Genomic DNA, 16673 nt, shown 5'->3' with positions numbered 1-16673 from the left:
TCACTGCAACCTCCACCTTCCAGGTTAAAGCAATTCTGCTGCTTCAGCCTCCCAAGTAGCTGGGATTACAGATGTGCACCACCACGCCTGGCTAATTTTTGTATTTTTAATAGAGACGGGGTTTTGCCTTTGTTGGCCAGACTGGTCTCCAACTTCCGACCTCAAGTGATCCACGAGGCTGGTCTCCCAACTCCTGACCTCAAGTGATCTGCCTCGGCCTCCCAAAATGCTGGGATTACAGGCATGAGCCAACGTGCCCGGCCAACACTTTTTAATTACAGAGTAACTCTGTAATTAAACTCTGTAATTAAAAAGTGTTGGCCGGGCACGTTGGCTCATGCCTGTAATCCCAGCAGTTTGATAATCCCACCACAAATGATAATCCCACCACAAATGATAATGAAATTACAGAGAATCGTTTTAATTACACTTTTTAATTACAGAATTGATAATGAAACTTGTACCTTTGTCATTTTTTTTTAAATTACTGTAATGATTATAGATATGGAAGTGCATTTTGATGTCATACTGCTTGTAAGAAATTCTTCTGATTGAGTGTGGTGGCTCACACCTGTAATCCCAGCACTTAGAGAGTCCAAGGTGGGAGGATTGCTTGCACTCAGGAGTTTGAGACTAGCCTGGGCAACATAGTGAGACCTCATTTCAACTTTAAAAAAAAAAAAAAAAAAAAGTCAGGTTTGGTGGTGCATGTCTCTATAGTCCCAATTGTTGGGGAGACTGAGGTGGGAATATTACTTAAGCCGGGGAGATAAAGGCTACAATGAGCTGTGATCATGCCACTGCGCTCCAGCCTGAGTGACAGAGTGAGACCTTCTGGGGGAAAAAAGAAAAAGTTTTCTCTCTAGATTTAGTCCCAGTCACACATTTTTTTTCTTTAAGTGTGTTTATTTAATTTATTTATTTTTGAGACACAGTCTCTGTCACCCAGGCCACATGATCTCAGCTTACTGCAACCTCCGCCTCCTGGATTCCAGTGATTCTCCTGCCTCAGCCTCCCGAGTAGCTGAGATTACAGGTGTGTACTACCACACCTGAATAATTTTTGTAGTTTTAGTAGAGATGGGGTTTTGCCATGTTGGCCAGGATGGTCTCAAACTTCTGACCTCAAGTGATCCGCCTGCCTCAGCCTCCCAAACTGCTGGGATTACAGTCATGAGCCACCATGCCTGGCTTTAAGTGTATTTAAAGAAAACTTTGTTTTATTCTTCTTCATGACATCTTTTATAAAAAGGTGATTGTAATTCCTGCTTTGCTTAGTGTTTTCTAATAATTGCCAAAAAGATTCCTAAATTCTAGTGTTTCAGAATGATTTATTTTTTCTTAATAAGTGTGAAAGTTTTTAGAAACTGTTAGCAGTCTGTAATTTGGTTGACATGTACAAGTTGCCATTTTCAGGTGTTGGAATAGATTTGAAAGGTAGATGGGTAGGGAGAATTTCTCATTGGTTTGTTATAACTAAAGTTCTTGAGAATTCTTAGGATAATATGTCTTCAAATCCTACTAGAAGTTATTGTTCTTACAAAGACTAGTATTGTAATTGTCTTTTCAAAGAGTAAAGTGATTTGTTTGAATTTAGTGTTACTCTAAGAGGAAGTGTTCTGATCACTCATTTTCCCTTTATACTTTGCCTGCATAATTATATACTGCTTATATAAAAGCCTAAACCTTTAATATTGGACATTAGTTTTTTTGTTAGTATGGTACTCCAAAGTTTAAATATATGAGAAGATAATATTTCTTTTAAATATTTCTTTTCCTTCATCTTCAGGCTGTAAAAATTAAAATGAACAAACTACGGCAAAGTTTTAGGCGAAAGAAGGATGTTTATGTGCCAGAGGCCAGTCGTCCACATCAGTGGCAGACAGATGAAGAAGGCGTTCGCTCTGGAAAATGTAGCTTCCCAGTTAAGGTAAGAGCTGATGTTTCTATAAGTCTGTATGTGGAAAAGAACTGACAGTCTAATGTATGTGAAATCTCATTAATAAGGATAATTAAGAGAATCCTCCACAAACCAAATCCCTTCACACTGTGCTTCAATGATAGAATTAAATGAGAAAGAAATGAAAATAATGAGAAAGAAAAGATAGATTTTAATTAGGAAATTTTCTTTTTGTAATTTAAACATGAATTTCTACTATATAATGTGGAGTCAGTACAAATATTCTGATAAGAATACTAATCCTGAAATACCTAAAGATCTTAAATTGTCAGAACTCAGATTTTCAGTGGGATATGCTTACTAGCTGGTGAAGCTGAGGAGTGGAAGTCGGCTTTCTTAAATACAGGTCTTGTGTATTTCAGAAATCCTTAAATGAGAAGAGTTAAATCAAAGGGAATTTTCGCTTTAATTTTCTAACTTTTAATGGCACAGAGGTCATTTAAATTAATGCCTTCGTTTGTCAAATCAGAAAGTGGAAGCTCACAGAGGTTAAAAACGTAATGAAGATCCAGAGAAGGCAGTGACATACAAGTGCTTTTTCTTTATACTGCTGGAGACTCTAGAGACAGGTCATATTTTAGTACTTGAAAGAAATATATATGTTATTTACTATTTAGTGAAAATAAGCAATATGTTATGTAATGACAGTGTGAGGTGTATTAAATGTGGGGGCAAAAAACTAGAACTAGACCAAATGTTAATATCTTAAAGTAAAAATTGTAGTTTGATATAAAATGTTAGTTTTTTCTATTTACTATATATATATATAGATATGCACATGTGTGTGTGTGTGTGTTTGTATATGTGTGTATATATATATATTTTTTGAGACAGAGTCTCTCTCCATAGCACAGGCTGGAGTGCAGTGGTGCAATCTTGGCTTACTGCAATCTCCACTCCTGGGTTCAAGTAATTCTCCTGCCTCTGCCTCCTGAGTAGCTGGGACTACAGGCATGCTCCACCATGCCCAGCTAATTTTTGAATTTTGAGTAGAGATGGAGTTTCACTATGTTGGCCAGGCTGACTGCGAACTCCTGACATCAGGTGATCTACCCACCTCAGCTTCCCAAAGTGCTGGGATTATAGGCATGACCCACTACACCTGACCTCTATTAAGATTTTAAATGTGATTTTCATTTGACCAGCAATTTTACATTTAAGAATTGCATTTAAGTACATTTGTAGATATACTAGCATAAGTGACAGTACTAACATTTGTAATATCAAAAGTTTGGAAACAACTTAAATTCCCAGTTGGGCGCAGTGGCTCACACCTGTAATCCCAGCACTTTGGGAGGCCAAGGCAGTGCATCACAAGGTCAGAAGTTCAAGACCAGCCTTACCAACATGGTAAAACCCCATCTCTACTAAAAATACAAAAATTAGCCAGGTGTGATGGCACTCGCCTGTAATCCGAGCTACTTGGGAAGCTGAGGCAGGAGAATCGTTTGAACCCAGGAGGCGGAGGTTGCAGTGAGCCGAGATCGCGCCACTGCACTCCAGCCTGGTCAACAGAGCTCGACTCTTTCTCCACACACACACAAAAAAACTTAAATTCCCATAATTCTGGAATTGATTAAACTGTGACATCCATTAACTTGAATTCTCTACAATTATTTTTTTGAAGTAAGGTAGATCTATATCATATATTTAGTAAATATTTCTTTGAACATCTGCCATATGCCAGGCGTATGCTAGGTGGTAAGCAAACAAGACATAGTTTTTGTTCTTGTGGAGTTTACAGTCTTCTTGTGAGGGAAACAGACTTTAGTTAGATATTTACATTAACAGTATATTGTTACAGTCTGAGGTAAATATTTTTAAGAAAGAAAATTTAGTTCTGTAAGAATGTGTAACAAAAAAACTTGACCTAGGCTAGAGGATCACAGTAACGCTTCCCTGGGAAAGTAAAGTTTGACCCAATATCTGAAGATTGAGTGGGAATGAATTAGATGAAAACGTGAGTAGAACATTAGAAAATTATTGAAAGCATGTATACGTAGGCATTGGATGACAGGAGGAAAGAATGATAAAGGAAAACTGTAATGCAGAAAGTTGAATGAGATGACCCTGTAGGAAGGCAGGACAGGACTTTGTAGGCCATGCTAGGATTTTGGACAGAGGAAGCCATTAAATGGTGTGTTCTTTCCATTATTTACTTATTTATTAAGGTAGAGTACATATAACATAAAATTTGTCCTTTTAAGCATTTTTAAGTATACAGTTCAGTGGTATTAAATATATTCATATTGGTGTGCAGTTATCACCACCAGTCCTCTCCAGAACTTTTTCATCTTCCCAAACTCTGTAAATGGTTTTTTATAAGTAAGAACGTGGTATCAGGAAAGCATTTTGTGTATGTGTTAAGTGTCTTGTCTTATCTATGTCTCTGTCGAGCTATTTATTCATTTTTTGAGATGGAGTCTGGCTCTGTCACCAGGCTGGAGTGCAGTGGCACGATCTCGGCTCACTGCAACCTCCACCTCCCAGGTTCAAATGATTCTCCTGCCTCAGCCTTCTGAGTAGCTGAGACTACAGGCTCGTGCCCTCATGCCCAGCTAATTTTTGTGTTTTTAGTAGATGAGGTTTCACCACGTTGGCCAGGATGGTCTCGATTTCTTAAGGATCTGCCTGCTTTGGCCTCCCAAAGTGCTCGGATTACGAGCATCAGCCACTGTGCTTGGCCATCTTATTTATTTTAAAAATTGATGTATTTACAGATTTAGGAGGTATAAGTGCAGATTTCTTACATGCATATATTGCATAGTGGTGAAGTCTGGGCTTTTAGTGTACCTGTTACCCAAATAGTGAACTTTGTATCCAACAGGTAATTTTTCAATCCTCAGCCAACTCCTACCCAGAAAAGCACTTTGAAAAAATGACTTTGGTTGCAGTATAGTTTGGAAGTAGCCCATGCTAGATGCAAGGAGCCTAGCAAAAGATTCTCACAGTAATCCAAAAGAGAGATAATGGTAGTTTAGACTAGGGTGGTGACTATGAAGATGAAGACAAATGGAATAAATTGATGGATAATTAATAGGTAAAGGGAGGCTGGGCATGGTGGCTCACACCTGTAATACCAACACTTTGAGAGGCCAGGGTAGGAGGATTGCTTGAGCCCAGGAGTTCAAGACCAGCCTGGGCAACATGGGGAGACCCCGTATCTGCCAAAACAAAAACGCTCAGTGTGGTGGTAACTCACCTATGGTCTGAGTTACATGGGAGGCTGAGGTGAGAAGATCACTTGAGCCCTGTGAGCCATGATTGCACCACTACACTCCAGCCTAGGGAACAAGACCCTGTCTCAAAACAAAAACATAGGTAAAGGTAATAGAAATTGGAGATGAACTGGATCTAAGGAATGAAAAAGAGTAGTATTAAAAATGACACCTAGTTTCTTATTGCACTGAGCAGAGATGATGATCATTGACATAGGAAACACTGACTTCAGAGTGTGTATGTGTATGTATTTGAGACAGAGTCTCACTCTGTTGCCCAAGCTGGAATGCAATGGTGTGATCACACCTCATTGCCTCCTGGGTTTAAGTGATTCTCATGACTCAGCCTCTCAAATAGCTGGGATTACAGGCACCCACTACCACGCCTGGCTAATTTTTAAATTTTTTTCGAGATGGAGTTTTGCTCTTGTTGCCCAGGCTAGAGTGCAGTGGCGCCATCTTGGCTCACTGCACCCTCTGCCTCCTGGGTTCAAGTGATTCTCCTGCCTCAGCCTTTTGATTAGCTTGGATTACAAGTGCCCGTCACTACACCCAGTTAATTTTGTATTTTCAGTAGAGATGGGTTTTCATCATATTGGCCAGGCTGGTGATGAACTCCTGACCTCAGGTGATCTGCCCACCTCAGCCTCCCAAAGTGCTGAGATTAAGGCATGAGCCACCGCACCTGGCCTACTTTTTGTATTTTTAGTAGAGTTAGGGTTTCAACTTGTTGGCCAGGCTGGTCTTGAACCTCTGACCTCAGGTAATCTGCCTGTCTCGGCCTCCCAAAGTGCTGGGATTACAGGCACGAGCCACTGTGCCTGGTTCTAGTGTATTTATTATTAAGTGATGAGGGCAAGCTGCAGAACTACATACAGAGTATGGTTTTGTTTATGGTTAAAAGAAAAAACATATATGATTATTGTGTTTAAGAAATATTAAGACACAAATAACTGCAGAATGAATGTAGAGGATTGGAGATCTTTTACTTTTCAGTCTATGTCCTTTAGAACTAGTGACATTTCTTATGAGTATATATCGTATTTATAATATTTTAACACTTCATTTACAGATTCTGAGAGATTGGTATACAGTGTTGAAATAATTGAACTAAAGTTAATGGAAGCCGTTTTTCTAATCAGCTGTGAAATCTATAGCTTTTAAATATGTTGTGTGAGATGAATAAATTTTGATATCTTTCAGTGTAATTCTCGTTTGTCATAAAATCAGCTAGATGGGATATGCTTTAGAGCAGCGGTCCCCAGGCTTTTTGGCACCAGAGACTGGTTTTGTGGAAGATAATTTTTTTGTGGACTGGGGTTGTGGGGCTGGGGCGGGTGGTTTTGAGATGAAACTGTTCCACTTCAGGTCAGGCATTAGATTCTAATAAGGAGTGCACAACCTAAATCCCTCATGTGCGTAGTTCACAATAGAGTTTGCACTCGTATGAGAATCTAATGCTGCCACTGATCTGACAGGAGGTGGAGCTCTGGCAGTAATGCTTGCTCCCCACCTCCTCTCACCTCCTGCTGTGTGGCCCAGTTCCTAACAGGCCACTCACCAGTATTGGGCCATTGTTTCAGGTATTGGGGACCTCTGCTTTAGAGACTGTGCAGGCAGGGCAGCTTATTCAGAGTGTGTTTTGTTTCATCCTTTCCAAATGCCTTTTTGAAATCCTTTCTAGAGGATGTTCAGTGTCTCCGCTATGCTGTGTCATCCCTTCTCTTCCTTCCCTACATCACTGCTTCCCTCCCCAACTCATACACTTATATACAACTGACTCCCAGAGTACAATAGGAGAATCAGAATTTGGAATATTTTTTCCATGGCCTTGAAGTAGATGTATCCCAGTCAGATATAGCAGGGCAAAAGATGCCTCATCCTGCCTTGCCTTGGAGACCAGTGAGCTTGATATAAAAGGTTTTCCATGGAGGCAACTAGTAGGATATTAGGGGTACTCACTAAGGAAGAACAAATTTGGGAGTAGAGAAAATGAGTCCTTTTGAAGTTCCTGTGGAACATGCACATGCAGATCCTCACTGACCAAGAAAGCACCATGAGTTTTGATTTGGGGGTTACAAATATATTTTAGTGAGTAAGCAAATTTTCAGAGCCCAAATCCTTGAATGATGTGGACTGACTGTACATAAATTAAAGTTGTGGGTAGGTGAGATTGCCTAGGAAAGTAAGAAGATGGTCTAGAACAAACCCTTGAAGAATACTAATGTAGAGGGGACAGGCAGTGAAATAGGCTGTTCCTCAAAAGGAGAGTAAAAATGAATAGACAGAGATTGAAGGGAAACCTGGAGAGAGTATGATCTTAGAAACCAAGGTTTCAACATAGGAGAAAGTGGTCACATGTTATAAAGAGATTAAGTGAGAAATGAAACCTCATTAGATTAAAAACTTGAAAGTCTTGGTGACTTTGATGATAATGACAGCACTTACAGTGCAATTCTGAGTATAGAATCCAGATTCGGGAGTGAGTAGATGCAAAATAAGGAAGGAGATGACAAAACTAGACAACAAATCAAATTCAAGCTTTTCTGAAAAGATTGTGTAAGGATTGGGGAAGGGTGGAAGGGGAAGAATTATGTGGGGCATAAGGAAACTTTTGGTGGTGGTGGCTGTGTTTATTGTTGATTGTGGTGATGGTTTCTCAGGCATATACATATTTGAAAAACTCAGCAAATTGTAGACTTTAAATATGTACGGTTTCTTTTCTTTTCTTTTCTTTTCTTTTTTTCCGGTAGGTGAGTTATTACACACTCCTTAGCGGATTCCGATTCCAACTTCCATGGCCACCGTCCTGCTTACAGTTTCTTATATATAACCTTTATTTCAATAAAGCTGTTAAAATTATTTTAAATAAAAGTTTATTTTCAAAAGGCAGAGTAGTAGCAAAGGTAATGTGAGGTTAAGGAACATGTGAGTTTGGGAGGGTTAAAACCAGATTTATTAGAAATAATTTACATACCCTGAAATGTACTCATTTAAAGTGAATAAGTCTCAGCTACTTGGGAGGCTGAAGTGGGAGGATCACTTGAGCCCAGAAGTTAGAGGCTGCAGTGTTCATGCCTCTGCACCCCAGCCTTGATGGCAAAGCGAGACCCTATCTCTAAAAAATAAAAAACAAAGTGAGTAAGTCACCTGTGATTTCCTTTTGTGTTGTTTTGTTCTTAAGATGTGAACTACCTGAGCATAATTAATTAAATGCTTTTTACAAAGAAGCATGTAGAGAATTGATTAGTTTTAAAATGAAGGAAGAATGGTGCTTCTGTTTTAACAGGAGCAAAGGTGGAAAATACACTGCAGATGCACCTCAGTTTGTGGTATTAGGGTTTGAGATTGATGGAATTTTATTCTGAAGACTTATTTTCTCAAGGAAATAGGAAGTGAAGACAGATGTAGGAGAGTGAGTAGAGAAGTTAAGGAATTGGATTTTGAGGACAATGGAATAGCTAGAGAATAGGAAAGAGAAGCTTATTGAAACGTGAGCCATTACTAGACAATAATAAAGTGCAACTGCAGCTGGTTTGATCTTCACTGTGTATATTTAAATATACTAGTATCTGTATACGTTTAATAATTTAGTAACAGTAATGATAAAGTAGGTTTCAGAGGTTGTCTTGTGTTTCTACCTGCTGATAGAACAGAGATAATTTTTTTTTGAGATGGAGTTTCACTGTTGTTGCCCAGGCTGGAGTGCAATGTTGTGATCTTGGCTGACAGCAACCTCCGCCTCCTGGGTTCAAGCATTTCTCCTGCCTCAGCCTCCCGAGTAGCTGGGATTACAGGCATATGCCACTACACCCGGCTAATTTTGTACTTTTAGTAGAGACAGGGTTTCTCCATGTTGGTCAGGCTGGTCTTGAACTCCCCACCTCAGATGATCTGCCCGCCTTGGCTTCCCAAAGTGCTAGGATTACAGGCATGAGCCACTGTGCCCAGCCTACAGAGATAATTTTTTTAATGGAGGAGTGATTTTAATAAATGAAATGTTACCCATAGAAAACTTAATCTAGTGCTTCTCAAAGTGAGATCCCAGGATTTTTTCAAGATTTTTAAGCTGAGTATTAAATCACAAAATGCCACTCTTCTCACTAAATTTCTTTGTTTTGGAAAATATAGTTTTCATTAGAAATATTCAAGTTTCCACATAATGGAGTTAATGATTTTAAAATGAACTAAATACCTTTAAATGTTATTTTTAATTTCTACTACAGTAATTATTAGTAGCTATAACAGGCATAAAAACACCTTGGGATCCTCAGTGTAATTAAGTTCTGAGACCAAAAATTTTGAGAACTATTGATTTTTTAAAATTTTGGCTCAGCACTTTGGGGGCCCAAGGCAGGCAGATCATGAAGTCAGGAGTTACAGACAGCCTGGCCAACATAGTGAAACCCCATCTCTACTAAAAGTACAAAAATTAGCCGGGTGTGGTGGCATGTGCCTGTAGTCCCAGCTACTCAAGAGGCTGAGGCAGGAGAATTGCTAGAACCTGGGAGGGGGAGGTTGTGGTGAGCCAAGATCCTGCCACTGCACTCCAGCCTGGGCAACAGAGCAAGATTCTGTCTCAAAAAAGAAAAAAAGTTTATTTTAGGTTTGGGGTACATATCCAGGTTTGTTACACAGGTAAATTGCGTGCCACTGGGGCTTGGTGTCCAGATGCTTTCATCACCCAGGTAGTAAGCATGAAAACTGACAGGCAGTTTTTTGACCATCACCCTCCCACCTCAAGTAGACTTCAGAGTCTGTTGTTCCCCATCTTTGTATCCATGTGTATTCAGTGTTTAGCTTCCACTTACAAGTGAGAACATGCAGTATTTGGTTTTATGCTTCTATGTTAATTTGCTTAGGATAATGACCTCTAGCTGCATCCATGTTACTGCAAAAGACATGATTTCAGGTTTTTTAATGACTTAGTAGTATTCCATGATGCATATATACCACATTTTCTTTATGCAGTCCACCACTGATGGGCATCTACGTTGATTCCATATCTTTGCTATTGTCAATAGTGCTGTGATGAACATAAAAGTACATGTGTATTTTTGGTAGAACAATTTGTATTCCTTTGGATATACAAAGCACTGTTTAAATCAGCATGCTTCATCAATTTAAGTAATATACTAAGAATCTACCTGTAATTGTCTACTAACATTTTTTTTAATGCTGGTATTATTTTTGGTTGAAAATAAATTGGTAGAATCCTAGCTGATCCTTTAACTTGTAATTAAAATCTTATCAGATTATGTAGAACATATGGCATGCTTAAATGGATCTTCTATTGGGTAAATTCTGGAGGTCATTTGTATTTGGAGAGAGAGAGATTAAGGTGCTAACTGTAGAATTCATACTTATTATGTTTATTTGGTCTCATTATTTTAATTCACTGTTAAATGAGATGGAAGTGCTTTCTTATCCCTTTGGTTTAGGGATATAAAGCACTTTTTCAGTTGTTACTAGGAATTGTGCCAACATGTATAAATAGAATAGACCAGATGGAGAATTGAGCATATGGATGCTAGAAATGCATTTGTTTACCTCTTAAACCAACATTTTGCTCTATTAAATGATTTGCCAAATGGTTTTGGAGACCACAGCTTTCTGAGATAAGGACTGCCATTATGCTAGAAGTTACAACAGATAGTATTTTTGGTATTTTAGTAACGAGCATTTATTTTGTGTCTAGCCATTTAGCCATAGCACAGAAAGTAGAGCTCTTATTATTTCAGTATTTCTCAGAGGCAAGTTCCTGATCCAGTGACTGACCTACCATATAGCATGTAATAATTTGTGATTTCAGAAGATTTTGGTGCCAAGTATTAGGCCAAATTAGAAATTGCTGAGTATAATTTATCAAGATAAAAGCAAAGATTCACAAAATAAAAAATAAAATGGGAAAATAATCACAGAATGAAGTTTTAAAATTTTACTATACAAATAAACTTGAAAATGTGGATAAAGTTGGTAATACTCTAAGGTTATATAAATGACAAAAACTGACTCTAAAATGAATTGAAAATACAGATAGACCAATTCATGTAGAAGAAATACCATAAGGTATCAAAGAGGTACCTTATCTCCTATCCCCAACATAGGCAACCTCCAACCCCTAACATAGTCACCAGGCCCAGATCATTTCACAAGGAATACTATTAAAGCTTTACTAAAAAGACAAAATTGATGCTTTTTCTGTTTCCTAAAGCTTTATAAGTTTCTCTTATAAGCCTATAAATTTTTTTTACTTATGTAGTATTTCAAACTTGATAGCATCCAAAAAGGAGACTACAGGCTAAATTAATTTATAGATATCAACACAAACTCTTGATAAAATATTAACAAACAGAAACCAGCAACCCAATTAAAGAATATATACCTTCACTCATTAGTATCTAATGACAGAATAAAGGAGCAGATGTTTTTTATATTAGGATAAGGCAGCCCCTTACATACATACACACAGAGACTTCCCACTAACTAAGATTAGAATCAAATGCCCAAGCCATAGTTTTAAGGAAAGCAATTACTTTGTATTTTCAGCCTATACCATAGAGGGAGGTAGGCTCTTCCAGCAGGAAAGCTGGTTGAAAGAACAGCTGTCATGTAGGCAACTAACAGTGTCAACCATAGTTAGCATATCATATTTATTCTTCTTAAACATCCATCTTTTCTGTCCTCTGGTTCATTTTCCTACTGCCACTGCTTTAGTCAGGTCCTTATCTTTTTTTCTTCCTTAGACCCTTACAAGAACTCTTGACTATTTTTGCTTCCAATCTGTCTTTCCTCCAAACTATTACCTCATTCTTGCAGTAGTGATCTTCTTAAATTACATATATGGTTTTATCACTTACCTACCTCATATTCTTCAATGACTCTGTAATAAAATCCTTGACTGGTACCTAGAACACTTTAAAAGCCTACATTTTTGTGGTCAGGCACAGAGGCTCACCCTTGTAATCCCAGCACTTTGGGAGGCCAAGGCAGGAGGATCACTTGAGCCCAGGAATTTGAAGCCTGGGCAACATAGGGAGACCTTGTCTTTACAAAAAATTAAAAAATTAGCCAGACATGGTGGCATGTGACTGTGGTCTCAGCTACTCAGGAGGCTGAGGTGGGAGGATAGAGGCTGTAGTAAGGAGGTAGAGGCTGAGTAAGCTGTGATTGCGTCACTACACTCCAGGCTGGGTGAGAGAGCGAGAACCTGTCTCAAAACAAAGCATACACTTTTAAGCTATACAACTTGAGTTTGAATTTGGGCTTTGCTATTATTAGCTGTGTAAACGTGTTCTGAGAATTGAGTGAATAAATACAGTACGTTAAAAACACAACACTGCCTGGTATGTCGTGAGTGCATAATAAATGTTAGTTAACGCTGCTGCTGTTGCTATTGGTTACATGCTAACTGAATACTGAAGTTTTTATCTGCATGGTTTTTCCTTCATTGAATTTTTAATACTAGAAATTAAATATCTTCTCTTGAATGGGGGCCTGATGTTTTTGATAGCTGTTTGGTACCTGAGTGATATGCACTGACCACACCAACCTGTTCTAGCATTAAAAATTCTATTGTTTATTCCAGATAGCACATTTTCCATGCTTATAATTTTATTGCCTGTGTGACAGTCGTTTATACCTACAATAATGTTTCATTTCAAAGCTCCCTCACTGTGTAACTTTTTGGAAGTTACTCTGTGTGACATGTAGTGATCCAAAGTTTATGTCAGCCATGTCTAGTACCAATGAAATAAGTAAGGTTACAGTTGGTTGAGCAGATACATTGTCATCACTGCTAAATTTGCCGGTATGCTGGCAAACATGATAATTTGCTCTTCTACCTTAAACATTAAAAATTTAAAGAAATGGGGCCAGGCGCAGTGGCTTACACCTTTAATCTCAGTACTTTGGGAGGCCGATGCAAGAGGATCACTTGAGCCCAGGAGTGTGAGCCCAGGCTGGGCAATATAGTGAGACCTTATCTTTTTAAAACAAACATATGAAAAAAAAGCTTATCATCACTGGTTATCTGGTTATTGGAGAAATGCAAATCAAAACCACATTGAGATACCATCTCGGTTACAATGGCAATCATTAAAAAATCAGGTGACAACAGATGCTGAAGAGGATGTGGAGAAATAGGAACACTTTTACACTGTTGATGGGAGTGTAAATTAGTTCAGCCATTGTGGAAGACAGTGTGGTGATTCCTCAAGGATCTAGAACTAGACAAACCATTTGATCTAGCAATCTCATTACTGGGTATATACCCAAAGATTATAACTTATGCTGTTATAAAGACACATGCACACGTATGTTTATTTCAGCACTGTTCACAAACAAATATTTGGAACCAACCCAAATGCCCATCAGTGATAGACTGGATAAAGAAAATGTGGCACATATACACCATGGAATACTATGCAACCATGAAAAAGGATGAATTCATGCCCTTTGCAGGGATATACTGGAAACCATCCTTCTCAGCAAACTGACACAAGAACAGAAAACCAAACACCGCATGTTCTCACTCATAAGTGGGTGTTGAACAATGAGAAAACATGGACACAGGGAGGGAAACATCACACAGTGGAGCCTGTTGGGGGTCGAGGGCTAGGGGAGGGATAGCAGAGTGTGGGGGTTAGGGGAGGGATAGCATTAGGAGAAATACTTAATGTAGATGACGGGGTGACGGATGCAGCAAACCACCATGTCACATGTATACCTATGTAATAAACCTGCAGGTTCTGCACATGTACCCTAGAACTTAAAGTATATATTTTTTTAAATTAAAAAAGAAAAAAATTGTTTTAATTTAAAGAAATGTCTTTGCATCAGAGCAATGAAATATTGGAAATAAGTTCAACTTCATTTAGTAACTCTTAACTTATTTTCTTTGTGGCCTAGTAGTAGTAAGATTTCTGTTACATGATATTGTTAGGGAATAGTTGGAATATCTGATTATTTGAAGGTAAAATTTGAACTCCAGTAGTTTAGCTCTAGAGGGTCCTTTCCCTAAGTACTATATTGTAGTTTTTTAATATAAAATTACCACTCATGACAGTTAGGTCAGGACAGTGTATTAGTCCTGACCTGACTAGAAGACCTAAAGTAGTACCCTTTTACAGAGAATTGCAGTGGGTAAGATACCTGCAAATGTAGACAGAAGTGATGTGTTGGTAACTCATATACCACAGTGGATTGTAAATGGTGATGCTGTTTTCTGAAATGGTGAACAACTCCTGATAAAATTCTTATCAAAGTACAGTCTTCCTTTGATTGACAGCAATTTGTGCAAAAAAATACTCTGTGTGTGTGTGTGTGTGTGTGTGTGTGTGTGTGTGTGTGTAAGAAGTGGAGTTACATCTAATCTAAAACCATTATGAGTAAGTTTCTAAGTGAATGTCCAGTGGGACATTCAAATGTCATACAGGAAGCCAGATAGCTGTCATCCATGGGCCCTTGTCCACGACCTAGGAATAATTTTTCCCAGTCATTGTTACCAAAAATGCCCACATACATTTCCTAAACACTCCCCATTGACAAACCACTGGTGTAGGGCCTTGTAGACCATTTTAAGGATTTTGGCTTTTATTCAGAATGAATGAAAGGAAATAGGAAGCCATTGGAGAGTTTTGAACAGAGGAGTGGCATTGTATGACATGTGTGTTAAAAGGATCATTCTGGCTCCTTTGCTGAGAATCTGCTATAGACGAGCAAGTGTAATAACAAAGAGATCATTTAAGAGGCTTTTACAAAAGTCCAGATGAAAGATGATACGGCTTATGTTAGGGTAATGACAGAGGAAGTGGTAAGAAGGGACCAGATTCTGGATATGTTTTGTAGGTACAGCTGATATCATTTATTGATAGATTAGATTTGTGAAGTGTCACAAGAGAAAGAGAAGTCAAGAATTGTACCAATTTTTTTTCTTTGCTTGTTTTTTAAGAGACAGAATCATCCTCTGTCACCCAGTCTGGTGTGTAATGGCACAGTCATAACTCACTACAGCCTCGAAGTCCTGAGCTCAAGTGATCCTCTTGCCTTAGCCTCTCGAGTATTTGGGACTACATACAGAATGCCTGGCTGATTTTTAATTTTTTGTAGAACTGGGGGTCTCGCTGTGTTGTCCAAGCTGATCTCAAACTCCTGGCCTCAAGCAATTCTCCCACTTCAGCCTCCCAAAGTGCTGGGATTACAGGTGTGAGCCACTGCACCTGGACTGTACCAGTGTTTTTCATTTGAGCAATTGGAAGGGTAGAGTTCCCATATATTAATTTGGGGAAGACTGTTGATAGAAGAGTAGATTTGTGAATGGGGGATGAAATCAAGCATTCAGTTTTGATACTGATACAAATGGTAAATTTTAAAATATAATTTTATGCTTATTGCTGTTATAAAAATATTAACCACTTTTATATACTGCAATTAGATCTAGCAAGGTTACTAAATGCAGTTATTAATTATAGTATTTTATTTGAATCTTCTTTTGGTTTTGCTACTAATACAATGATAACAGTCTATGAATATATTTTTTCTTTTTTCTTTTCTTTATATTGATTTATTTTTTTTAAGAGATGAGGTTTCACCATGTTGGCCAGGCTGGTCTTGAATTCCTGACCTCAAGTGATCCACCTGTCTCAGCCTCCCAAAGTGCTGGGATTACAGGCGTAAGCCACCGTGCCCGGCCCAGTCTATGAATATTTTAGTTGTATTTCTTTATTTCAATTTTTATAATTTCTTTTTCTTGACTCATTGCCCTGGGTAGAGCTTGTGGTACAGTGCTGGGTAGAATTGGTGCTGACAAGTATTCTTGCCTCATTTTCAATCTTACCACAGTTTCTCCAATTAAGTGAGTTCCCCTCTACTCTTAATTAAGATTTATATAGATATCTATTTATCTGTATATTTCTTTGAGTCAGAGTTTTGCTCTGTCACCCAAGCTGAAGTGCAGTGGCACAGTTTTGTCTCACTGCAACCTCCATGCCCCAGGTTCAAACAATTCTCATGCCTCAGCCTCCCAAGTAGCTGGGATTACAGGCATGCACCACCATGCCCCGGCTAATTTTGTATTTTTAATAGAGATGGGGTTTTGCCTTTTTGGCCAGACAGGTCTTGAACTCCTGGTCTCCACTGATCTGCCCACCTTGGCCTCTCAAAGTGCTGAGATTACAGGTGTGAGCCACTGTGCCTGGACAGTTAAGATATGTTTTTAAAACTATGAATGAAAACTGAATTTTAGCAAAAGTTTTTTTTGTACTTATTAAGATGATTATAAATTTTTTTTTTAAAGACAGACTCTTGCTTTTTTTGAAACAGGGAAGCGCCATCACACCTGGCTAATTTTGGTGTATTTGTAGAGATAGAGTTTCACCATGTTGGCCAGGCTGGTCTTGAACTCCTGGCCTCATGTGAGCCGCCCACCTCAGCCTCCCAAAGAGCTAGGATTACAGGCTCGAGCTGCCATGCCCAACTGACATGATTAGGATTTT

The 16673-nt window shown here is 38.6% G+C and overlaps 1 protein-coding gene across 8 annotated transcripts in view; it reads left to right on the top strand.

Annotated features, from left to right (window-relative positions):
- Positions 1–16673, top strand: part of NUMB (NUMB endocytic adaptor protein) — a 176359-nt gene that overhangs the window by 99955 nt on the left and 59731 nt on the right. For all 8 annotated transcript variants that reach the window (XM_012438147.3, XM_012438140.3, XM_012438144.3 and 5 more), the window contains one exon: positions 1790–1930. In XM_012438147.3, the coding sequence (XP_012293570.2) occupies positions 1805–1930 (126 nt within the window). In that variant the 5' untranslated portion in view covers positions 1790–1804. The remainder of the gene's footprint in view (positions 1–1789; positions 1931–16673) is intronic.

The sequence above is a fragment of the Aotus nancymaae genome, unplaced genomic scaffold, assembly GCF_030222135.1.
Source record: "Aotus nancymaae isolate 86718 unplaced genomic scaffold, 86718_ANA_hifiasm-v0.15.2.pri h1tg000011l, whole genome shotgun sequence".
NCBI lineage: Eukaryota > Metazoa > Chordata > Mammalia > Primates > Aotidae > Aotus > Aotus nancymaae.
The sequence above is the reverse complement of the archived record's forward strand: the minus strand, read 5'-3'. Positions and strand labels throughout refer to the sequence as shown.